The following is a 25,500-nucleotide window of genomic DNA, read 5'->3' as shown; positions in this document are numbered from 1 at the left end:
AGCTGGGGAAGGGTCTGGAGTGTGCCCAGGGCAGGGAACGGAGCTGGGGAAGGGTCTGGAGCGTGTCCAGGGCAGGGAACGGAGCTGGGGAAGGGTCTGGAGAGAGTCCAGGGCAGGGAACGGAGCTGGGGAAGGGTCTGGAGCCCCAGGAATGGCTGAGGGAGCTGGAAAGGGGCTCAGCCTGGAGCAAAGGGGTATCATTTGGGACCTTGTGGCTYTGCACAACCCCTGACAGGAGGGGACAGCCGGGGGGTYGGGCTGTGCTCCAGGAACAGGGACAGGAGGAGAGGGAACGGCCTCAGGCTGGGCCGGGGGAGGGTTAGATTTSAACAAGGTCGGTTCTTTTCCGGGCACGGCTGATGAGCGATCAGAAGGGCTGCCGGGGAGGCGGTGCATCCCCATCCCCGGAGCTGCGGGCAGGGCGGACGTGGCAMTCGCTCCGTGCCATGGTCCGGCTGACACAGCGGGGCCGCCCAAAGGTTGGAGCCGCTGCTCTCCGCGCTGCTTTCCGAGCCGAAGCTGTGTGCTGTGCGATCCGTGCGGGCTCAGGCGGTGTGTGCTGTGCGATCCGTGCGGGCTCAGGCGGTGTGTGCGGGCCGTTCCCCTCGCCAGCAGCCCCGCACAGCCCCGCTCCGCTCCCGTCTCCGCGGTAACCGGGCGGGGCCGCACCGCCCCTCGGCTCCAGGGCAGGCCCGGCGGGCGGGCGGAGCGTCCCGGCAGCCCCGGCCGCGCTCCCCCGGCTCCCCCGGCTCCTGCCCGCTCCCTGCCCGTTCCCCGGCGCCATGTGCGAGCCCAGCAAGCAGGACATCGGCGCCATCTTCAAGCGGCTCCGCTCCGTGCCCACCAACAAGGTGAGGGGCTGAGGGGCCGGGCAGCGCTCCGCTCCGCTSCCCGCGGTGACACGTCCACAGCCGGCGGGGCGGGGAAGCGCAGGGCCCGCAGCCCGAGAGTCCCGCCCGGGACAATGGGGAAAGGTCCGGCCGGTGAACTGGGGGGAGCGGGGAGCCCTTCCCTGCCTGTCCCCGTCCCCTCCGGCCGGGATCCCGCATCCCGAGGGGATGAGCCCCTGGGGAGGGCGGTGCGGCGCCCACCGGCTGCTCGGGTCCGCTCTGAGGGTCGGGTCGGGTCCGCTCTGAGGGTCGGGTCGGGTCAGGTCCATTGTGAGGGTCAGGTTCGGTGAGGGTCAGGTCCATTGTAAGGATCAGGTCCGGTAAGGGTCAAGTCCATTGTAAGGATCAGGTCCGGTAAGGGTCAGGTCCATTGTAAGGATCAGGTCCGGTAAGGGTCAGGTCCATTGTGAGGATCAGGTCCGGTAAGGGTCAGGTCCATTACAAGGATCAGGTTCGGTGAGGGTCGGCTCCGCTGTAAGGATCAGGTCCGGTAAGGGTCAGGTCCATTGTGAGGGTCAGGTCCGGTGAGGGTCAGGTCCGGTAAGGGTCAGGTCCATTACAAGGATCAGGTCCGGTGAGGGTCGGCTCCGCTTTGAGGATCAAGTCAGGTTCGCTGTAAGGGTCGGGTCAGGTCCATTGTGAGGGTCAGGTCCGGTGAGGATCGGGTCCGGTGAGGGTCTGGTCGGGTCCGCTCAGGGTCGGGTCAGGTCCATTGTAAGGATCAGGTCCGGTCTGAGGGTCAGGTCCATTGTAAGGATCAGGTCCGGTCTGAGGGTCAGGTCCATTGTCAGGGTCAGGTCCGGTAAGGGTCAGGTCCATTACAAGGATCAGGTCCGGTGAGGGTCGGCTCCGCTTTGAGGATCAAGTCAGGTCCGCTCTGAGGATCAGCTCCCATGAGCATAAAAACAAGTTCCGAACCAGCCGCAACGTGGCGTTGAGTGATACGTATTTTTCTTTTTTTTTTTTTTCCCCTGCTTTTTTTTTTTTTTTGACCAACAAAGTGGCACAGCCGCTTCTGCAGTGATAGGAGTTTGTTGTTTGTGATCTCGTTGGTTTGTGCCGTGCTCGGGTGGGTTTTGCCGTGTTCTGGAGGTGTTTGTGTGTGTCCATTCCTGTGCAGGTGTGGGCTGGGAAGGTGGCACAGGTTCCTCCATCTGCTCCGTGCTCTGTTCTGCGTGTTTGTGTTGGCTCTGCSATGTGCCCTGAGAGCACACATGGAAAATACACCCACCAGGAAACTTTGGATTACGGAGAAACACGTTGGGTTTGTTTTCTGCGAATGGGAATCCGGATGTCTGTCTTTGGTCCAAAACTGGCTRTCACTTTTTGAACGCAATTCGTTCAGAATGTACAGGTGTAGTTTTTCAGAAGTCAGAGCTCAGAGGTGAGCACTCGGTTTCCGAGAAAAGTATTCTTAAAACTTGCCTTTGCAGTGGGGTAAAAAGTTTATGAAGGAATAGGTCCTAATCCCAACAATGAGAGTGTGAGAGATCCCTTATAAGCTCCTGAAATTCACTGGCACTGTGCCTCAAAATTGAGTCGTTTTAAGGCTGTAGTGATGCTTGTTCGGTACTGGGATCACAGGGGGATTATCAAGTACTGCCCCTGCCCGGCAAGGATGGAGTGCCTCGAGCAGTTCCMTGTACTGGAATCCTTTGTACCGTGGAGATTTGATCTGGTGGCTGTGGTTGCTCAGGTGTATCTGTCTCCCCGTGTTGGATGCTACACAGAAATTCATGTTGACCCAGCAGTATCAGCACAATGTGTGCTGCCACTCGCTGTGGGTCAGTGCGAAAGAAACGGCTCAGGCACAGAGAACTTGGTAACAATGCGGTGTGCCCGGTCTGCTTGACCTGAGAGGACAGGGAGGGAGAGTGCAAACAGCACTTCAGAKCTCATCACTCTCCCGTTCCGTCTGTCTGACCATTCACCTTCAGGAAAAGTTATTTCTTCCATCAGTTTCTCCTGTTATATTTGCTTCCTGTTTGTTTCCTTTGTTTGCTTCCTTTCTGTTTGTTTCTTTTCTGTTTGTTTCCTTTCTCTTTGCTTCCTTTCTGTTTGTTTCATTTCTCTTTGCTTCCTTTCTGTTTGTTTCATTTGTTTGCTTACTTTCTGTTTGTTTCCTTTCTGTTTGTTTCCTTTGTTTGTTTTCTTTCTGCTTGTTTTCTTTCTGTTGGTTTCATTTCTCTTTGCTTCCTTTCTGTTTGTTTCCTTTCTGTTGTGTTCTTCTTAAGCACTCTGCCCCTTTTAAGTATTGGGTTTTTTTTTGTTGGGGAAGAAAGACATGGGAAAGTGCATATGTTCAAAAGGGTTCTGTATTAAAAGTTTAGTAATTTGCTTTAACTGTGGTTTATGTGTAGAGCTGGGGAAGAACTCTAGGCAGGCATGTGCATTTACACTGTTCTGGGTGCTCTGCAGTAGTTCTTAGTGCACATAAGCTTAGGAAAGAAAWCCTTATTTCAATAARTAYAGAGTTTAATTTGTGGGTTGTAGTKTTAAGTGATATTTGAATAATTGTCTTGAAATGAACATCTGTAATTTGATGTTAGTTCCCTTTATGATGAGGTTGAGTTCTTGGTGTCTTTGGGTGTTACATAATRCAGAGTGCCTGATGACAGCAAACTGGTGATCAACTGCCCCATGACTTAACAAAYGTTCCAGTTGTTAAATAGGATGTATTTTGTACCCATAAGAGTGTTCATAGTCCTTAAGCTACTTGATATTGTTAACTTGAGTGTTCCAGCTATGCAGCTCAGATCGTTTGAAGACTTGCACACTCAGACTGGGCCAAAAGTCTCTTTTAATCTGTCATATATCAATTCYTCTGAAACTGTTGGTTATTCATTCCTTTCCCCCTGGTTCTTTTCTTTGGTTTCTGATGGTATTCCTGTCTCTGCTCGGACTCCCAGTGTGCGTGTTGTGCTGGTGGTTAATCAGTTGTTGAGTTGTCTCATTGCCATGTGTGTTGTGGGTGTGTTTTGTGTGTGTGTCGGGTTTTGCCCCAGGATGGACTCTACAATCTTGTGTCCCTGATTTTGAGATCATGGCACTTGCAGAACAGGCAGTTTTGTTGTGTTCTCGTGGCCAGCCGTGCAGGTGTGATGCTGGCATTCCTGGCCGGGTGGCTGTGCTGGGAGTTGGCCCTACCTTTGCTCTGAGTCCRTGTGGCCCTGTGGGATCAGCAGCTGAGTTATTGGTGCTGGTGCCAGAGAAAAAGGAATGCATATCTGGGTACAGCTGGTGACTAAGAGGAGCTGCATGGTTTCCATCACCTTGGGCCAGTGTGGCACTGCTCCTGAGTTCCAGCTGGGCAGAATGCATATCTGGGTACAGCTGGTGACTCAGAGGAGCTGTTCGGGTTTCCATCACCTTGGGCCGGTGTGGCACTGCTCCTGAGTTCCAGCTGGGCAGAATGCATATCTGGGTACAGTGGCTGGTGACTAAGAGGAGCTGCTTGCAGAATTGGGCAGAATGCATATCTGGGTATAGCTGGTGACTAAGAGGAGCTGCATGGTTTCCATCACCTTGGGCCAGTGTGGCACTGCTCCTGAGTTCCAGCTGGGCAGTTGTTCAGGGAGCTGAATGCAGAGCTGGGAATGGCAGGGTGTGGATCTGCCCTGGGGCTGGAGCCCCTGTACAGGACAGGTCCAAAGGGCAGAGGCTGAAAATTCTGTGTAACCCTGACCTCAGGGATCAGTGATCTTGCTGAACCCACTGACCTCTTCTGCTTGTGCCAAAAATAGCACTCCTATCAGCTATCTTTTACCGTGTTTCTATATTCAATGACTATTTATTGACATGTCTTGTGCAAGGTGGATGCTTTATGATTTAGTGATTGCTTGCTGTGGATTATACCCAWATCTCTGTGTTTGCTCTCATATAAACATCTCAGTTAGGTCTTTGGCTGTTTTTTTCCAAAGTGATTCTTACTGAATCTACACTGTCATTAAATGCTTTAACAAAAAATAAACAAAAAGCATACAAGTGTATTTTAAAAGTACTAGCTTATTTACGCATATCCTTCAAATTTATGTTTAATCATTATTTTAATATTTTAGTTGCACCTACATCTGTACAGAAAATGCACTTTGCTTTTAAAATGGAAACAATTTCACAGGATGGCTCTGAAATGGATTTTCATTTTTTCCCTGGTTCTTCTTAAAATTTATGTGATGGGAAGCACTTTAAAAATTGAAAGACTAAGCAAAATGAATCTAAATGTTAATGAAAGATGCATCTATTTCTGTTGCATAGCATTGATGGAAATAGCAGTTCCTCCTTTGCTTTCACAAGAAAATTGATGTTCCTGCGTGCATCTCAGTCCTGATAGGTAGATTTTTATGCTTCACATATGCCTRTGTGAATAATCTCCACAGGTATCTGGGAGAGACTCCTGGATGAGTGAAGATACTGAGCTGTGCAGCTTTGTGGCAGCATCTCCAAGGTGATGCAATTGGCTTTCAGATGATGAAATTACAAAGTGCTTATTATTGGAGGAAAGGGAAAGGAGGAGAGTCTTCAGGTGTGTTTCTCACTGAACTTTTAAAAACATGGGTAGTTTTTTTAACCATCCACTCCAGATTTTCCTTTCTCATTTGTACTCCAAGGAATTTCCACAAGACTTACAGCTGTAAGTCAGCTTTCCTCTCCAGTATTAGAAACAAGGCTGATCTGTTGACTTTATTTTCAAGCACAATCTTCTTTTTGTTGTCCTCATCCTCCTTTGGCCTTGTAAGGAAAAGCCTAAAAATAAGTCAATTTAAAATGAAGATAAGTCTCATGTTTTTGAAGGAGTTGGGGAAAAAAAGAACAAGGTCTGACTGCTTACTCTGTGTGTTTTCTTATGAAATCCTACTCATTCTTGTTTTTCCCTCACTCTCTCTATCATTCTTCCACCTGACCTTGTTCCAGGGACTCCTGTTAGCCCTTCCTTTTGTCCCACGTTCTGTGTAGCTTGTGTTTCTGCTGCATGCCAGTGAATGCTGCATTTCCACATACAGCAGTGGGATATGTAAATAACTTCACATTAATAAATATTAGGTCCCTGTTTAGAGGCAAAGGCAGGACCTGCACATGCAGAAGCGGTGATCTCCATGTTTTCTGTGTGTTACCAATTGTGACCTAACTGAAGCTCACCCTTAAAATGTTCAGTTGTTGGAACAGTTAATGCTGGGTATGCTGGTAAACTGTGCTTGTGCCTGCTAAATTTGGACTGTGCAAGCTAAACAGATCCACATTAAACCRAGGAGTTTAGCCTCAAACTGCTCCTGGGCATGTACTTGAAATTAATTTCGGTGGATGATGGGACTTGAGAGCAGACTCAGGGCTTGTTTGACTGTGTATGTACAAAAAAACAGGTACAAAAATCTCTGTTTAATTGTATAGAGGGAGTTTCTGGCAAGAAGACTTCTTAATTTTAATTTATTTTGTTGTTCAGCTTGGCAAGGAGGTGCTGGAAGCACTGTGGTGTGTGTTTATGCAGTTCCATATGTCCCCACCTGACTTGGAATAAAATTTGTTTTTTATAGCTGCGTATAGGTAGAGCTTCCATTGCTATCTGAGGATGCATTGAGTTCATAGGAGGATGTTAAAGGATAAAGTTTCAGATTTTAATGCTTTCAGTTTGTGTGGGAAAGCTCATCTCTCTGTGACGTTATTTCTCACTAGATACCACTGACTGTACCTATGGGTGSGTGCTTCTACTGTAAAAATACTTCTCTGCAGCCTTCACAGATAACACTGAAAAAGCATTGATAGATAAAGTCCTGTCATACAGGAATAGATGGGTACACATGGCATTTACTCAGTRTAGCTGTTTCTTTTAAAATTTCTGTTGTTCCCTGCATCTGATAATTGATTTGTATCAGGTAGCTTTCTTCTGGTTCTTTCTTGCCTTGTTCAAAGAWGCACCAAACTCAGAATAGCTGAAGAAGGACTTGGAAGTCGATGGTCTGCTGACCTGCAAAGTGTGTGAGGCATTTACAGCCACAGTTCTGGTTCTGGCTGGGTGTTAGAGATCCGGTGTGGTGGCAGAGGGTAGGAAATTCCTGGTTTTGTCTGTAAATGCAGTAAGTGTAGAGCTGGTTGTTTTTAAGCAGCTGGTGCAGATGGTGAAAGGCTGATGTGGCAGTTGGTGGGTAGTGAATCATGCAGATGTCTGCAGCCTGGATAGGCAGTGCTCAGGGACTTTCTTCACACAGCTGCATTTCCATGGCTTGCCCTGAAGGTCGAGGTTTCAGTATTGGAAAGCAGATAATGATGTCATTAGTACTGCTGATACCGTGTGAGGGCTCAGAGATGCAACATTAGAACCTGCCCTCGGGGAAATACTTGTTGAACATTTTCATATTCCTGCAGTGCTGGTACTGCTGTGTTCAAYGTGTGTTTGAACTAGGCTGATACGGGTTCTCTGACCTGATTTCTCAACCTGTGTGCACTGGTTATAATTGGAAATGGGGARGCATGTATTTGTGTGGGCAGATTGTGTAACTCCTCTTTAGATGGATAAAATTGGGATATTTGGAGTTGTCCTGTCAACAAACGCTGTAAGAATGAGTTAATGAAGTTGGATCCCTGCAGGGTGTTACATTGACCTGTGATACAACCACAGGGCCTGGTTGTGCTCAGGTCCTGGTAATGATCTTTGTTTTCTTTCAGGTGTGTTTTGACTGTGGAGCAAAGAACCCCAGCTGGGCGAGCATCACCTACGGAGTGTTTCTGTGTATTGATTGTTCAGGGAGCCACCGCTCCCTTGGTGTTCATCTGAGTTTCATTCGGTAAGAACTTGCTGTGTCCTGCCAGTAGAAACTGCACCTTTGAATGGGTTTGTTTGTTCAYGTTCCTCAGAGAGGAAAACCCGTTCTTCTTCACCTCCTGATTCAAACTTTCTTAGTGTTTGTGTTGGCTTTGCTGTATCTGATGGCTGCTTGGGAGTGTGTTCTGTTTGCYAGCTTTGCTTCCTGAGGTAGTTCATTGTGGTGTCACCTGAGTTCTGYCCTTCCAACCCAAAMTATTCTGTGTTCTGGTGCCTGGGTAGTGCTCAGTCATTCCGTTGGTGCAGTCAGTCTGCTTTCTGAACTTGTCCCATTCCAGCTCAGTGTCCCAGCTGCTGACTCAGGGCTGTTTTGGTCTGATAAATAACTGCAGATTACCAAAAGAAACAGAAACAGTGATTTTAAATGGCTTTGGAGGTAACACTAAAAGCATTTCTTTGTGTTTAGATCTACAGAATTGGATTCCAATTGGTCTTGGTTCCAGCTGAGATGCATGCAGGTCGGAGGAAATGCAAATGCAGTATGTACTCCTGAGTGTTTCCGTTGCACATTGAGGCTTGGTAGGCTTGGAAAATACTGTCTGTCCTTACTGCCTCTCTTCCTGGGAATGTTTTTATTTTTCCYRTCCTTTTTCTTCGTTACAGCCCCAMCCCTCCATTTAAATTGTTTAAATTTAAGGAATTCCTTTGAATGCTGACTTCATCCCCCTTTCTTGCAGCATTTCCATTTTGATATAATTTGATTTTTCTTGCAAATCAGTGATGAAAATCACTAAAAAGGCCAGATCAAATTCCTTGATCAGGAACATAATTTMGACAGGTGCTGCAAGGTGGCTTGTAAACCAAGCTTGTGGCCACTTCCTGYGACCATCATTGCTTACATGTTTAAAATCTTTGATTAAATTATATACATTTTGCTATATAAAGGGTTTGAGGCAGTTGGAAAAAAAGAGATAACAAAGTCTAAAAAACCTTAGAAAGTCTATTTTCAGAAAAATAAAATTAATGCTTTATTGTTTTAATTTTGTGAGATTTTGTCTTGCTGCTTGGATGTCACTGTTTCATATCATACTGTGTACCAACATGTGCAATATCCCCACAACAACTCCCCAAATACCTCAAATTCTCAATGGTCTGGTTTGGATTGCTTCAGAAGATTAATACTTGAAACTTGAAAAACCAGCTTAGTAAATTGTTTGGACATTAGAAGTAAAATTAAAACTTTTCTTTTAATGGCACTAAAAAGCCATTCCCTTTTGGTTCCAGTTAAATACCAAATGCTRGTTTTACTAACTGCTGGATTAACATTAATCATTTGTGTTCTGTTATTGCCTGAATCCTGGATAACAGCAGTCCTGAGCTTCCTGCTATGTTTTGGATAGCTGTAAAATGCAAAGTGTTCTTGGTTGTTTTTTTTTTCAGATTAAATCTCTGTGATAATTGGAATAGGGTTTCTAAGAAGCCCCTCTGAGTATCAAGTTAATAGGTGTATATATATTTACATGCAGAAATGCACAATCATTTATTCATTTTATATAAACACACAAGTCCATAAACATATCTGGGCACATCAAAGTGTGYATAAACACACCTTTCTTTTGGAGGAAGAGCATTTTTGTGCAGTCATTTTGTTACTGTTGAACATACATTGTTCTCTCCAGCCTGACAGAGATGAGGCCAAGCAATTCATTGTGGAATATTAGCAACGTCCTGTGGAGCACAGCTACTGACAATCAATTTTATCTCTTTCTTTCACTTAATGACTTGATTTCAGAACTAAAATTCTTTGTATAGGATGGAAGATTGCATTTGTATATGCTTCTGAAGCATCCCACTAATGTCATTGGGTTTTTTCTGTTTTATTTRTATGTAAAGAAATTGCCAGAGTGGAGTTTCCTTTATGTTTTGGAGATTCCTTAGACTTTGTAATTTAAATTATTAGATTTAGGCAGAGGAGCAGAGCGTTTTGTGCATTGCAATACATTTCTATGTCAAATGGCTTTATTTTTTAAACCTGTTCCTCACAGCATTTTCTGTACTCTCTTCCCAGTCTGCTTTTTTCCACCAACACGGGTGCACAACCAATGACACCAATGCCAAGTACAACAGTCGTGCTGCTCAGCTCTACAAGGAGAAGATTAAATCTCTTGCCACACAGGCCACAAGAAAGCACGGTACTGATGTGAGTAGTGTGTGTCCTGAGGCCTGGAGATCCCTCAAAAACTTGGCTTTCTTTCCCTCTAAAGTCACCTGACATTTCTAACTCATTGATARAAAAGATCATCAGTCTTTGGAAAACGTGGCCATTTCCCCATGAACCATGGATGGCTTTTATTTTTGCTTGTCTGAAACAGAATCCATTAGAAAAGTACAGCATGTAGAAATGATAATAGAATTAATTACAGACTATTTGTGGTGGAAGTGGGATTTGTTTTGAACAGGTATATAKGTATGTTTTCTTTTTTCCYTACAAAAGTAAYACTTGGGAAATCAGCAAGTTGTATRGAACTTGCTGTTCTCCATCCAAMATGCTGARGCAGTTCATKCTGTCAGAACATTGTTAGGTTGCTGGCAGAGAGGAGTTAAGCAAAGTATCCAAAACTGTATCTGAGCTGTTGAATGACTTTGATAACAATTCTTTTCTGCATACACAGAAAACATATTTGCATTGTTGAATTCWGGTGGTTAAAGTTTGTGACTGGTTCATTTGAAGTTAATCAGATGAGTAGAAATTAAAAACAAGGTTTGATATTCTTTTTCTAATCTGGGCATCAGATAACATGGAATTTAATGGATCATTCTTTATTATTCATGCTGTAGACAATATAGTTCACATCACCAARTTCAGAGTATGTTTCTTTTGACTTAGTAAACTTAAGATGTAAAATGTGTTGAAGTAAATACAATATACTGTGKGTATCTTTAAGTTTTTGGTAAATTCCCCAAGTGACTCCTTGAGAAACTATAATTAGATTGCTTCATTAAAGATTCCATCCAATTGTTTGATATTAATTATTTGAACATTTTAGTAAATATTTAGTGAATATTTTTAGTTGTGTACTGCAAACTGAAGCGATTATGTGCTATTTAAATTACTGAAGTAAATGATTCAGATAATTGGATTTAGTAGCCCCCATCCCCTCCCCTGTCAGATATTAAAGAATTCCTTCTCTGGGTCACTGATGGAGCTGTTGTTGAATGGTGAGGTGAGCTGTTGTACCTTCAGTATCTTTTCTGCCAGAGGTCGTTATTTCTCATRTAGTAGGAAGAGCCATGAAAAGAGATTTTCCTGTGGGTAATCCTGGAGTGCAGATCCCAGGCTGGACTCGTGTCGTGTGGCACACTGGCTCCCCAGCCCTGGGACCTGGCTTTGCTCTGAGCTCTTGACTGCTACACCAGGAACACAGAAATGTGTGTGAATCCAATAAAAAAAGGAATGGCATCTGTTGAACCTTGGGTAAATTCGTAAGGAAAGGTTATGGATAAGACAGAAAAATCAATACATTTTTAACCTGAAACCAAAAAAAAAGTCTTTTTAAGACTAATGCATTTGAAAAAAAAATACAATCATGCAATTATCCTTTTAAATTCTGTCCTTTAATTTCAGCTGTGGACAGATGGGTGTGGAATGCCACTGGCATCACCTCAAAATAAAGAGGAGGAAGATTTTTTTGCATCCCATGTTTCTACCAAGGTACAAATTACATGTGTCTAATTTTTGTTTTCTTTCTAAATGCTTTGGTTGACTGTGAGCTCTATGGTGAAGATTAAACCCTGAAAGAAAACTTTATAGAGGAAGGGTTGGTCAGGGAGTTAAAATCTACCTTTCTCTGCCTTTCCTTCTGTGGGTCTCAGAATTCTTCCTGGATATGAACTGCTTCCTAAGATGATAATTTTAAATGGCCCAAATAGTAGCTAAATATGGAATGAATTCGGGTTTTCTTCAGACATAATATTTGGAGTCAGGATTTCTTGCTTGGAAGTGCTCTGATAAAAAAATACTGTGTGATACCTTTGGTTTTCAATCAGTGATGTGCAATAGTTCTCACAACATTTGCTGTGACCATAAGAATCCATAATAAATCAGTGACACTTAGGTAGTCTTCWGTTAAGTGCTTATATTTATTTACTATATTCTATTTTCTGTGTGCTTTTGATTTCATGGGTTTTTTTTTCAAGGCAAATACTACAGAGTGGGTGTTGCCAGAACCAGTTTCTCTCCAGCAAAAAACTTCAGAAAATATTCCAGAATCCTGTGAAGGTATGACTGATTCTTTGTTGATTRTAAGTTGCATTTTTCTCATATTCTCTTAGTTTAGGCTCTTTTGGCTCTACTTTAATAGTAAAATAACCTAACCATGCTAAAAGCACAAGAATTTGGGATGCTGCTGCTGCTCTTTTAGTGACTGAGAAAGGAGCAGATGTGATAGAAATGTCACTGTGATGCTGTATCTGCTGGTGTGCCCTGAGCACAGTGAGATGKCTTTGGGTACTTTATGCATTCTCAGAACATTTCTGATATTCTCCTCCTTTGTTATTCTTCCGTTTTAGGCCCAGAGCATGGACCRAGTGTTGATGGCCTTAGCACATCCCCACAGCCTGCATTAGGTAATGGGTGCAGGAGAGCAGCATTGTGGTGTASCCAAATATCCTTTGGACAGAGAGTGTCTGACTGGGAAAAGTGTGGGAATCGATTTGGTTCCCTTTCTAAAATCTGAACATAACAACTTGGACTGGAGAGATCGTGTGTTGATGATGCAATACCTTCAGTGCCCAGGCTCTTACACTTAACCCTGAGGAGTTTATAATTTTTTTTAGGTAGGGGAAGAAGCTGATGGAAATAGAACAGAATAAAACACATCAGTGATTTATCACGTTGAGGCTTGTCCTGCCAGGTTGCTGMCAATGAAGTGCTGATTGTCAGCAGCACAGGGATAGTAAAGAAGTGGTATCTGGGCCTGACTCAATGCTTTACACAGATATGGTCTTCATCACTGCTTTTATTTGGGTTTAGTTTTTTTTGAGACTACAAAAAAGTTCACTGGAAGCACTTTGTGCTTTTCTCATTTGTACCTTCAACACATTCTTTTGAACAAGTGCTTTTCTTGGTTGTTTTGGACAAGTTCTGTCTTATGGGAAGAATCTTTGTTCTGTATATGCCCCTTTCCAYGCAAATTTCAGCTCAGACTAATTTCTCTGTATGCACAGGCATCCAGTGGGAGCTGTTGATCATGCTTGTGATATTTTAATGATAGAAGTATAAATTACATGTGTCACTGAGGGGTTTAAACAAAGCCAATGCCTTTCTATCCAAGAAAAATTCATCTTGAAGTGATCTGAGCTCAGTTGGGCCTCTGGTCCAATCCAGACTAGCAAGTCCTGCATTCCTGTTCTGTTCACTAGCAGGAATCTGCAGCTGAAAACTCAGCTGTTATTTCATGCCTATTGTCTGTTTTCGTGAGATGCCAATCAAAGATAGTTCCTCACATTTTCTGGGAGATATTCACAACTCTGTTCTGTAGCTCGGTTTAGTATCTCAGCCCCTCAGTGTAGAAAGRCATTCAAATAAATGGCAGAAACTATTTTGAGGTTGGTTTTATGGAAATTTGCTTCTGCAGTTCTGGAATTAATTGTATGTCAAGTAATGTACATTTCATCCTTGCAGAGAACACCACCTTCATAAAAAAGAAACCAAATCCAGCTAAGAAGGGGGTAAGTGTATATAAACAATGGGTATCTTTAACTGTGTTGTAGATAATTGATTACAAARTAGTTTAAAAGTAGTTGATAGACTTGCTTCTGGTTGGGGTCTTAGCACTTTGTTAGCATCTGGTGTCTAAAAAGGCATGAAGAGAGTTGAGTGTCTCCGTGATGTTCAGGGAATAGGAAAACTGAGGAAGAGAGCTGGAGTTAAGTTTGGAATGTGTGGCTCTGGTGACTCCAGGAAACAGCCCTAACAGTCACCCTATTGCCACCCTACTGACAGGCTGTCAGGTGCCAGCYCCTTACAGGGAGTCACTCATTTCAGTCTGGGCTGCTGTAGGATTGTAGATTTTGAAGGTTTATTTGGAGTAGATTAATTTAGATTCAATCCTGTAATTCTGTGCTCCTGCTAGAGGACCCTAATGCACAGGAGGAATGTTTTATTCTGAGGGTTGGTGCTCCTGCTAGAGGACCCCAATGCATAGGAGGAATGTTTTATTCTGAGGGGTCAGTGCTCCATCTAGAGGACCCCAATGCACAGGAGGAATGTTTTATTCTGAGGGGTCAGTGCAGATGTGTTCCCTTCCAGAGAGCACAACAGAGCAGAGCTCACAGGAACAGGAACAGGGTGTGATCTGTAGAGTCAGAGCTTGATCTGTGTGTGCATGGCCTGCAGCTTTCACATGAAGATTTGAAAACAGTAAAAGGTGAAGAGAAATTCATTGTGAAATTTAATATTACTGCAGAACTGCAGGTGAGGAATTAAACAGAGGAGACCAAGAGCAGCAGTGTTAGGGCTGTGCCACCATCTGAGTCTGCATGGTTCTATCCATGTTTGTAGGATCTGATAATGGTTCCATGGCAACAAATCTGCTTATGCCATTCCTATAAAACAAAAGGAACCAAAGTTGTTCTCTGTATTTTAATATTTATTTGAGCCTGCCAATCTCTGAACAATGAAAATGATATTACTTTAATGTTTCTGTGGGGCTTGACTGCAGAACTGACTGGATTTATAAGAGATAGTAGAAGCAGCATGCTGGGGATCAAAACATGAAAAAATGTATTTTCTCTGTTCCAGATTTTCCTTCTGTCTGCCTATGCTCCCAAAGAGGGTGTAGTGTTTGCTATTGCTTTCTGGCTGTTAAGGCAGCTGAGGTTCTTGTCTCAGTTATAATATTGGGACTTCTGATTTGTTTTTTTTTTGTTTTACAATAATTCCAGCTTGGTGCGAAAAAAGGTGGTTTGGGAGCCCAAAAAGTGAGCAGCCAAAACTTTAATGAGATTGAAAAACAAGCACAAGCTGTAGATAAAATGAAGGAACAAGAAGATCTTCATAGTAATAAGAAAACTGAGAAGGAAGAGCCACTGTAAGTATGAATTAAATATGCAATGGTAAACCATGAAGCCTAATTTAATGAGCCGATTGACAGCATTTTAAATACTACCATAGWTCAGTTTTTGCTGATAAAACTTCTGAAAAAGACCAAAGAGATGTGGTTAGGGTGAGCCRGACACTCAAAACCCATTGGGCTTTTTTGGCTATTAAATACATGTTTCTTCAGTTGATGACTTACTGTAGAAAATTAAATGTTAAGAATACTCTTAATACTATTAAGAAGAGTTGACTGTTGGATTTTTTTACTCCATACTAGTTACTGAGTTAATTTTGGTTTGGTATAGTGAACTTAGTACTATTGAAAACAGTCTTTYCAAGAGCAAAGGGAATATTCAGCTTAACTTGTGCATTCTGGGTAGGAGCAGAGGTGGTTCCAGTGTGTCTCAAATTGCCTGATGACRTTTCAGCTAATTTATACTGGAACTGCCTTCATTTTCACCAAAACCCTCTGAATAATTCTGTCTGAGGCCTCCAATCTGTTAGCTCACTTTAATTAATAAATACTTAACCCTAAAGCTCAGAGGGCTCAAATTTAAGTTAAATTCAAACAGTACTTCTGTGGGATTGAAAAGCTCTGTCTCTGCTGCTCTCGTATGACTGGAAAATATGGGAATGGTTTAGAGGTAAAGGATGGAGACTTAGCTAAGCAAAGATGTGCCCTAAGGGAAGACATAGAAAATACAGTGCTACAATAGATACGTTAATATTTGATTAATATTGCTGGATTGGTTATTCAATGTGGCACTGAACATTTCTCTGGTAACTGTTTTGTTCCAGGGTATCATCTTTAAGGTTGGCCTACAGAGATTTTGATATTAAAACAAGAGAAGAAAACTTAAACCTCTCTGGTAAGAAGAAAAGTGAACTGGAGAGGCTTGGCATGGGATTGGGCAGCAGCAGGAGGTATGTGAAATTCTGGAAACTGTCTCCGAAATACTCTTTGCTTTTATGCAGTTATCCCTCATTTACTTAGAAATGAAGAATTGAGCTAAAGCATGTTATGGAAACTTAATATCAGMAAAAAATCTGCTCTTTGTCAAGGGGACACTTCTGATAGAACTGCCAGACTAAGTTCTAACCTGCCAGACAGATGTCAGCCTAAATTGTGTTTGCCAGCTGTCAGAATGGGCTTCGTGTTCAGAAGTTTTGTCACTGCTTCAGGGAGCAACAGTTTTCCTAACTCCTTTATTTTAATTCCTTCTTGTTAAATGTTTGTATTGCTTGGGCTTTCTCARCACGCTTCAGAAACAAGATGTGGGCTTTTATTTCTTATTTTCTTTCAGGGTGTGAGCTTTGTCATCTCTTTACAGTTGTAAATACTTGTTTTCTTCCTGTCCCCAGTGGCATTTCTCACTCGGTCACCTCCGATTTGCAGACAATAGAGCAGGAAGCCCCTGCAGTCACGAAGCCAAAGAAGAAATACATGGATGATGTGGAAGACTCTTATTTCTCATCCAGCTCGAGGTATCTGYGAGCTTTTGATTCTGGATGGAGCTGGAGGTGTACACAGGTTCCATAATAATATGTGCAGTATTTTTGAAAGCTGAGATGGAGACAGTTTGAGCCTGAGTACACTCCCAACATGTTTCCAGGGGACACGGGATCAGAAAAGGTGTGGGAAAGTTGGCTTTGGCTCAGTGACAGATGGATTTGGAAAGGAGGGAGTGAGCTTTGCTGAGAAGGTGGTCTGAGCTTTTGTAGGTTTTCTCTTATCTAGATAAGTCTCTGCTTGTGCAGGCAGTTCCCATATAAGCTTTTATTTGTTGTATTCCAAATCCAGTGAATTTTTTTGTCAGAATTACTTGTGTTCATTGCTCTTTTCTTTCTTGTGTTCACCTTCAGTTTCAAATTAAACAAACATTGAAGTCTGATGTTAGATATTCTACAGTTGCATCATTCTTTGCGTGTCAAATGGAAAAACTTCAATGTTTTTGAGGTGTTGTGTGTTGTGTAGATGTCTGTAGTGCTRTTTCAGAGACATGTATGTATCTCAACATGAAACATAAGCAAAAAATAATTGATTTTTTTTTTATCAGAGAATGAATGCAATGCATATAATAAAATAGTGCTCTTGAGAGAAGAAAAGTGCTTAATCTCACAGGCACTAATTGCAGTGAACCAGCTGGTTTTGGACTGAGAGATATAAACAGGTGTTGCTTTCATAAACTGCCACAGAAACATGAAAAATTGTACCTGATTWCTTGTAGACAGGCAGATAAAAGCACAAAGGCTTTTGTGTCACTGCTTTGTGGTGTARTTGCTGCAGCAGAAATACAAATATGGGACCAAGGAAAGTGGCAGCAGTCTTGTGAAATAAAGCAAATAAAGCAGCATTTCAGTGCTTGCTTTGATTGTCCCCTGAAAAGTACTGTGAGTGCTCTCAGACTGTTCATCAGCTCCCAGCAGGCAAAGGGTGAATCGTGGAGGAGGTTTATTTTAAAGTGTTGTGGTTCAGTGATCAGAAGGTGAATTGTAATCTGGCTGTTCCCTGCTCTTGTTGTTCCAGTCAGAACTGGGAGGATTGAACTGGAGTTGGTTCGTTCTCTTTAAAGAAAGAACAGATTCAGACTTAAGGTTATTATTATCCTTTATTTCAAGCTGTGACTTCCAAAGAAAGGCAAAGGAACTTAAGTGTGACTTTAGCATATGCCCAAGAGCAAAATAATCATACTGGATAATAYTAGAGTGCTCGTAAGTGAATGAAGCAACCTGAATGTCTCAAGGTTTAGACATATAATTGAGGCCTCTGAAAACTTTCAATTCTGATTTTTGCTTTATTTGAATTAATAAAATCTTTATTAACATCACAGTGTAAGGTTCTGTTTTCTGCTAAGTGYAGTTTTTCTTTCCCCCATTCCAATACTGAAGAAGTATTTTGCAAAGCCACAAAAATCAGAGGGGGAAGGTCAGASAAAATGAACACTTCAGTTCAATAGGCTCGTGCAGCCCCTGCCCAGTGCCAGGGTTTTGGTGCCCAYTGTGAGACTGGAAAGCTTCAAACCCATCTAAACACCTTGATTATGGAATTTATCAAATTGCTGTGGTTTCTTTTTGTCTGTCAGCTTTTTGTAGAAGTTCATTCCAGATCTGTCCCTCATATTTTTCATGCTCAGTCAGAGAGACTGCTGCTGCAGCTGTCACATTCCTCATAAACAGCAAAAACAAGTGGCCTGACTATTCATAGCACAAACAGGAACTTTCTTTTGTAAAGGGTATTTTCCACAAAATGCAGATGCAGACTTTAATATCCTAWCTTGTTTTATTGAATGATTCCATTCTTTTATTCTCCCTTGTGGTGTTGATCACCTTTCTCCCCATCCTGGTCATAACCAAACTTCACGTAAAAAAAAATTATTCAAGCATGAAGGGAAATCTTAATCTTTGSTGTTTTCATAGTTTTTGATGATTTCTTTTTTTCAAATACTTTCCACATATGCTGATGTATGTGTAGGTAATCAGAAGGGGAAAAGACCAAATAATGTAGCAGTACTGACAAATGCGCTGTGTTTTTTATTCCATTTCTTTATTTTGTGTTTTCCCTACAGTTTTGATTTGCAAGAGAGGATTGTCTTATTAAATTAAGACTAATTTTCAAGAAATATGTCTTTAGCATTTAGTTTTGATAAAATGTGCTGCAAAACTCACAAGTTCTTAATATTTGGATTTTAAAAAATATACAGAACCAGAAACAAAGGCTTTCCTTCCTATTCTGAGCCATAAACTTCTAAAGCAGTATTGTGAAATCCAGATTATTCACTGACAACTGAAAACATGTTGCTAATGAACGATTATTTCAGCAGTATTTATCTAACAATGAATAAATATATTCCTACTTCTYAATAAATAAYSAAGTTGACTTTTTAATGAGKTTTTTTTTTYTTCTTTTATTCTAGGTACTATGATTCTTCAGATTTGAGGAGCAGCAGTTTCTCTAAATGGGATGACAGTTCAGATGCTTTCTGGAAGAAAGAAAATAACAGCAGAGATAKTGATATATTGTTAACTTCAAAAAGCACAGGATTTTCAGACAGGTATGGCAAGAAAACCAAAGTAATTCTTGTACCAAAACCCCAAATTTGTTAATGTGATTTGAGTCCTGATCATAATAGTGGTTTTTTTTCAGTGTGTAGAAGGAGAATTTGACCATAAATTTCACCAGCAGTCAAGGGATCTCCTGATTGAATTTCTTTTATAGCCTAAATTTCTTGCATGTTAAGCACTGTCTGTGGAACTCCATTCTGTTCAGTCCGTGTACTGGAGGTAATTCCCAAAGACTTTCAGCAGAAGAGAAAGTAGACAAAAKATGTGAGGAGAAACTCAAATATTTGCTCTGTGCTGAGCACATAGCTGCTTCCTTTATTGTGTGATGAATCAAAGAAAACCTTGTTAGCAAATGAATGAAAATTTGGGGCACTCAGCTCTGAGGATAAAGGAACTGGAGACACTTCCAAACAACAATGGTTGTGATGATAAAAAAGTCTTTCCTCTCTGACAAGTGTATTTTTATCTTTGTAATCAAGTAGAAAATGTCAGAATGGGGGGGATGTTGTGCTTGGTTGATGCTTTCTGCCTCTATTCTTTGTACTTTAAACCATATTTTTTGTTGATCTATGAAATACAATTTGAGCACTTTAGTACTTGTTTGATTCCTTTTGTTCTGCCATGATGTGAAGGAAGTTCTTCCTGTCCCTGATGCCATTTATTTTCCTTYCAGACCTGCATCTCGGCGAAAGCCTGAATATGAACCTCCTTCAAACACAGAGGAGGCACAAAAAAAGTTTGGCAACATTAAAGCCATTTCTTCAGACATGTACTTTGGAAGGCAGGATCAGGCTGATGTGAGTAGGAAACAGTGGTGATGTATTTTTGAATGWTAGAATATTCTTTGACTATAAACATGGTGTTCTTGTATAATGGGAAGGCAGTCAATAGTTAAAATTGGTAAAATTAATGAGCTTTCAGAATTATGTCCACTTGATTGTTTTTCTGATAGAAATGTACAAATTTCTGATCATTTAGTGTTCCATTTTAAGGAATTGCAGCTGCACATAGGACCATACCTCTATCATTCTTCTCTTTTGACAGAAGTGGTGGACTGTGATTCAGCACTCCTGATTTTTGATAGAATCAGGCTTAGTTCATTTGTTCTAAATACCCAAACGGATGCCAACAAACTGCTAAAAAATCCTCCTGCTCTGTATTTGTTGCATGAAAATATCATCAATGTTGTAAAGCTAARTAAATAAATTGCTCAGTGAATTGCATGTAGTTGAACCAGCACAGAATAAAAACAGATTAATATGATGCTGCATTTTGGAGGTGAAGGGTAGATTTTTAATTGAAAATTGACAGTGTAAAGACTATTGTAAAAAGTATAATTACTGTTTGCAGGGAGCTTGGAAAAAGTTCTAAAAGTCCTGTTGTTGGAAGGGTCAGCAGGATGTTATCTGCAGTGCTTTCTTTCCCCTCCATTTCACCACTCCACATTKTTTTAGTTGTTGTTTTTAATGGTGGCATCATTTTTCAGCAATTTTAGGGTAACAGTTAGTGAGTAGGATCCTCAATGTTGCAGTGATAAATGTCACTCTTGGGTAAATGAGATGAAATCAGAAATGAGATGGTGACAAACTCAGTGTCAGTGATSTGAAAACTGAAATGGGCACAACTCAGCATGGCCAACTTCAGCTTCAGTTCCAGAATAACGATTATAATCTCTCAAATTCTCTGAGCAAACTGATCAAATCCTTCTCACTCTCAATTCTCTCCAGTATGAAGCCAGGGCTCGGCTGGAGCGCCTGTCTGGAAGCACTTCCATCAGCTCAGCTGACTTGTTTGAGGAGCAGAGGAAACAGGCAGCAGGTATGGATGAGAGAGAAATGGGATCAGTGGGGTGCAATCCCTGCTCCCAGTTAGCACAGACACCACTGCATTCTGCAGGAGCACTGCTGGTAACTCAGTCATGTCAGGTGGAGTCACTGTTTAAAATGAACCCCTTGAATTTTGAATTAAGTGTTTTTGGTTTTATAACTTCAGTATTTKATACTGGGGAGTGTTGCAAATAACAGACTATTTGGTAAATAATTTTTATCAAAGGAAAACTGTAATTTTTTCCAATGACCTAACACTTACATGGACTCTCAGGTAATTTTTTGATCAGTTACCATAAGTAACTTATTCGCTGTCATAATAATATTGGCTCTAGGAAATATCATTAATAAAATGTCAGCGGTCTTGAAATTCCCATTGGAATTGTTGCATGGGAAAAAAATCATCACGACATCACCTCGACCCYTGGTCTAAAGACTAAAAGGAGTCTCCATCTGAGAAAACTGGTTTGGATGGTCACTCTCTGGAGCCCCGTTTGTTCCCAGGATCTTTGGGGTGAGCTCATTGTGGCCTGGCAGTGCCTGAAGGGAGCCCACAGCAAAGATGGAGAGAGACTCTTGACAAGGGCCTGGAGTGACAGGGAAGGGRCAATGGCTTCACACTGACAGAGAGGAGGGTCAGATGGGATATGAGGAAGAAATCGTTCCCTGGGAGGGTGGGAGGCCCTGGCACAGGGTGCCCAGAGCAGCAGAGAAGCTACAATCCCTCTGAGTGCCCAAGGCCAGGCTGGATGGGGCTCTGAGCACCCTGGGACAGTGGAAGGTGTCCCTGCCATGGCAGGGGGTGGCACTGGGTGAGCTTTATGGTGCCTTCCCTTAATCTCCCTCCCAGGCCATTCCATGATTCTGTGATCGTGGCTCTGTGATGCTGGTTACTCCTGTTTGTGCCTTTGACAGGATCAGGTATTTTCYATTAAGGCATGCCAGTGATTATTTTCCCCAATGTGTGGTCATGTTAATATTTATCATGCAGTTCAKTTTGAAATATCTTTRATTTCTGTTGCCTTTACACCTGCACTTTCCATAATAACAGTTGAGATAACTCTGTCCAAATTATATTGACTTTCAGGAAGGCGTCATTGTTCTGGAGTTCTAAAACCTGTTTTATTTATATTTGCTGTAATTTCTATAGCATTTGCMAAGCCAAAGGTGTAGTAATGCAAAATGTATGAGTATATACAGCGTGGAAATCATCCCTAGGCATGACACAAACAGGGTTCATCACTTCAGCCACCTCTGAAGAACATTCATCTTTAAATTGCAGGGGGATTAACAGCTGTTGGGGATACTGAACAACATTGTCACAGATTGGAAGTACAGAATAAATTATCTGGAAGCACTGTTATCCAAATATGAATTGCTCATCTGGGAGTTCAGAGTGTAGAAGGTGACACTCTGGGTGGAATTAKGAAAATAATCCAGAAGGAAGATGCATTTAAGACATTGAGATCTGTGTCTAGTGCTCCACTATGACTAGTGTTTAGTCATATACTGCACTTCAGGGAGAAAAAAAAAGGTGCTTTTAATAAAACATTCTGGGTTTTTCCTGTGTGTGTTCTCCTTTTAGGAAGCTACAATATTACAAATGTCTTGCCTTCAGCTCCTGATATAGCTCAGTTTAAACAAGGAGTGAAATCAGTGGCTGGAAAACTTTCTGTCCTTGCTAATGGGGTSATGACATCTATACAGGTGAGTGAAAATGTCACAATCTATTAACCATCAATAGATTTCTATCAGGATTTAATACTGTGGAACCTGCTAGTGAATTATCTTTAGGGAGAAAGGARTGAATTTGGTTTTGAGCTCTGTAGCTTTCTCAAAGGAGACAGTAAATATTTTAAAAATAAATCTGTATCTGTTAGCTCACCTTCATTAGAATTTTTTTTTATGAATGAAGTTAAAATCCCATCATGAATGTTATGTGTTGTCACTCTGTTTTTTAACCCATCAGAATTCCTAACTCAGAGTGGAACAGCCTGGTGGGAAGGGACCTGCAGGAGTAACCCAGCCCAGCTCTTGTGTGGGCTCTTTAATTGACCTTTGATCCCTGTTTTGCACACAATGAGGCACCCTGGCCTTCATGTCCAGTATGTTTTGTGCTCCAGTCACTGACACAGTTCCTGTGTGATTTCAAACACCTCTTATAGGTTTRAAAATCAGGCTGATTGTCCTGGAGTTTAACCCTGAGCTCCAGTTCTTGGAAGCRCTGCTCAATTTTCTGAAAGTCTTGAAGAATTCAGCTGCTATTTGCTGTACAAAGGGAAGTGAAACTGATTTTAATGGAAAACCCACTCATGTCTGGTTTGTTATTTGTTTTTGCTTTTCTAGGATCGATATGGTTCCTAACTGAAGCTGCAGAAGGATTCTCTTCAGGCACACAATGATTCAGATGAAGGTGGCCTTAAGACTGATGATGTTTTTACCTGTTCCTTAGTGCAGATTTCTGACTCAGCCTCTTCATAGTGCTGTTTCATCTTGACAGAGCAGAAATTTTGCAAAAATTTGTTACATTGCATATGCTTTGGGTTTTTTTYCCTCCTTTCCAGTCTTTATTTCTTACCAACCCCATTGTTGGATGCTGGGAGCTGTATTTTGTTACTGCTTCTGTCTGTGAGGCAGCAGAGAARGAAGGATGAAGCATCTGCTGAGGGGGTATTTAGTGGACTGTAGCTAAACAAACACTTAAACTGTGCTTTGCCAGGAAGTAGAAGCTCTTGAAGWCATAAATTGATGTGCATTAAAATGGTGGGGAATTAGTGGTTTCAAACAATACTACAGCTAGAAGGTTCTGTGCTTAGATGTGAAGATGGAGAAGTCAAAATGTGATAATACTGAATAGTGGATTTCATCTTGTTGTGGGAACAATYTATTTATTCCTAATTTTGAAAGTTACAAAAATAATTGCCATATAGGATCCTTAAGTGCTTTTAAAAAATTTGTATTGTGTACAAAATTAAAAAAAAACCCTTGAATATACTGAAAGGGCCTAAGAAAGTAGTTAACGAAATTCTTGTTAAAAATATTTAGCACAATCTTAGATTTTTGATAATTTATCAATTATTGAATGAGGAAATAGTGGGGCTGTGTTTTAGACAGTCTGGAATTTATTGCTGATGACATCTTGCATAAAAATTATTATGACCTTAAAGAAAAAAACCTCACAACCAAGAATGAACTCAAGGTAATTTTGTTCTGTAATTTTCWTAATTCAAATTTGTAAACTGCTGATATCTAATAAAAACAATTGATATAAACTCAGTTTTAAATTCAATTTCTGTGTGTTGTCACCAGTATYCAGTTTAATAAATACTGTTGTCTGATTTTGTCTATACAGTGGTCTGGTAAAATTAGCCTTTAGTTTCAATTAGTGAAATTAGTGCTTTCTTATTAGATTGCTGCAGGGATTTAGAAATCCAAACATTGAGGCTGGGGTGGAAAATGAGCTACTGAGCTGAAATACTCTGCTGAAATACAGGAAACAGTATTTGGGGTTTAATTTCTGCCTGCCTCACATTTCATTCTCTGTTCTGGTAACCTCCTCTTATGGCTGTTGAGTTTAAAYTTAATACTTTGATTTCATAATCAAAAAATTACCTTTCTTTTTTTAAGGCAGGTACAAGATGAGCATTTTTTTCTGCTCAATGGTTCAGCTTTGCAATAGAAGGCTTTCCTGAAATGCCAGCCCTGTTCTGCTTTCAGGCTGGCAAAATGCAGCAAAAGAGCTTTCACAGGAGGAAAGGCTTTTTCTAAGGTACCTCCCTGTTATCCTGCATTCAGACTCAAACAGTGCGAGAAGAGAGGTCTTGCACAGAAAGATTCACCTGAATAGAAGGATTTCCTGAAATGCCAGCCCTGTTCCTGCTTTCAGGCTGGCAAAATGCAGCAAAAGAGCTTTCAAAGCAGCAATCTCTCGAGGAAAGGCTTTTTCCAGGGTGCTGTGACAGGTTTGTGAGGATGCCCATACACAGAACTCTGCATTTATTCAGGGTGTGTCCCCATTTGATGATGAATGCATAAACATTCCAAAGGGAAGTGGCAAAGGGTGCAGCCTCTCAGGCTGCCTTGCTGTTTGAGTCAAATCTGACAGCAAATTAAAATTAATTGGATGGTTTGGTTAGCCATGTTCAGACAGTAAAGGAGATCTCACCTGCAGAATAAGAAGTTTTTAAAGTTTCAGTGTTCTTTTTATGATTGGTTCCTAGGTGCTGAAGAACAGTAGGGCTGTAACTACATGCTTAAGCAATATAGCAGCCCTACTAAGGAGCTGTGCTTGGTGGGAGCTGTAAAGCGAGCTCTGGTGATTTCACTTCACTTGTTTAGTATGACATTGCTATAAAGTACCCCGGTTTTCCTTTGTTGTTTTTTGTACGGAGAAATGTGCTGCCAGGCAGAACTCACCGGCGGCCATGACAGTGCGAGCGCCGAATCATCGATGGCGCAGGGCGGGGCACAGCGCAGGGCACAGCGCAGGGCACAGCGCCGCACGCCGAGACAGCGATGGGGCGTGGCGCGAGCCCGGGGGCGGGGCCGGGGCGGGGCCGCCACAACCAAAACAACGGCCTGGCCCGGCAGCCCTTGCGGCCGCCCCGCCGCCACCTTCCGCCGCCGCCGCTGCTGCCCGGCGGGGCCGCTCGGGCCGGGAGCGAGGCCGGGACAGCCCGCGGAGGCTCCGCCGTCCCGCCGCCGCCGCCATGAAGCTCCGCGTACGGCTGCAGAAGCGAACGGCGGCCCTGGAGCTGCAGGGGGCGGAGCCAACGCTGGGGGAGCTGCGCGCGCAGCTGCGCCTGGGCCTGCTGCCCGCCTGGGGCTACAGGTAACGGGCGGAGCGAACCATCGCCGGGGGGCGGGGGG

General features: G+C 42.3%; 2 protein-coding genes across 2 annotated transcripts in view; both read left to right on the top strand.

The window, feature by feature from the left end:
* Positions 1-678: 678 nt before the first annotated feature.
* On the top strand, positions 679-23,933 carry ARFGAP3 (ADP ribosylation factor GTPase activating protein 3). Its single transcript, XM_057387059.1, has 16 exons — positions 679-851; positions 7,548-7,666; positions 8,111-8,183; positions 9,713-9,844; positions 11,270-11,356; positions 11,842-11,923; positions 12,214-12,270; positions 13,328-13,374; positions 14,590-14,735; positions 15,542-15,667; positions 16,106-16,228; positions 18,658-18,795; positions 19,479-19,602; positions 20,533-20,623; positions 22,217-22,338; positions 22,978-23,933. The coding sequence occupies exons 1-16, from the start codon at positions 783-785 to the stop codon at positions 22,993-22,995; spliced, it is 1,554 nt and encodes a 517-aa protein (XP_057243042.1). The 5' UTR covers positions 679-782; the 3' UTR covers positions 22,996-23,933.
* A 1,271-nt stretch (positions 23,934-25,204) lies between these two features.
* FBXO7 (F-box protein 7) overlaps positions 25,205-25,500 on the top strand; it is a 14,631-nt gene continuing 14,335 nt past the window's right edge. Inside the window, exon 1 of the mRNA XM_057387058.1 lies at positions 25,205-25,462. Within this exon, the coding sequence (XP_057243041.1) occupies positions 25,341-25,462 (122 nt within the window). The 5' untranslated portion in view covers positions 25,205-25,340. The remainder of the gene's footprint in view (positions 25,463-25,500) is intronic.

Source organism: Malurus melanocephalus, unplaced genomic scaffold (assembly GCF_030028575.1).
Source record: "Malurus melanocephalus ecotype Western Australia unplaced genomic scaffold, MMel_1.1 scaffold_1121, whole genome shotgun sequence".
NCBI classification, from domain to species: domain Eukaryota; kingdom Metazoa; phylum Chordata; class Aves; order Passeriformes; family Maluridae; genus Malurus; species Malurus melanocephalus.
Note: the sequence above shows the minus strand (reverse complement) of the source record. Positions and strands in the feature narration are given on the sequence as shown.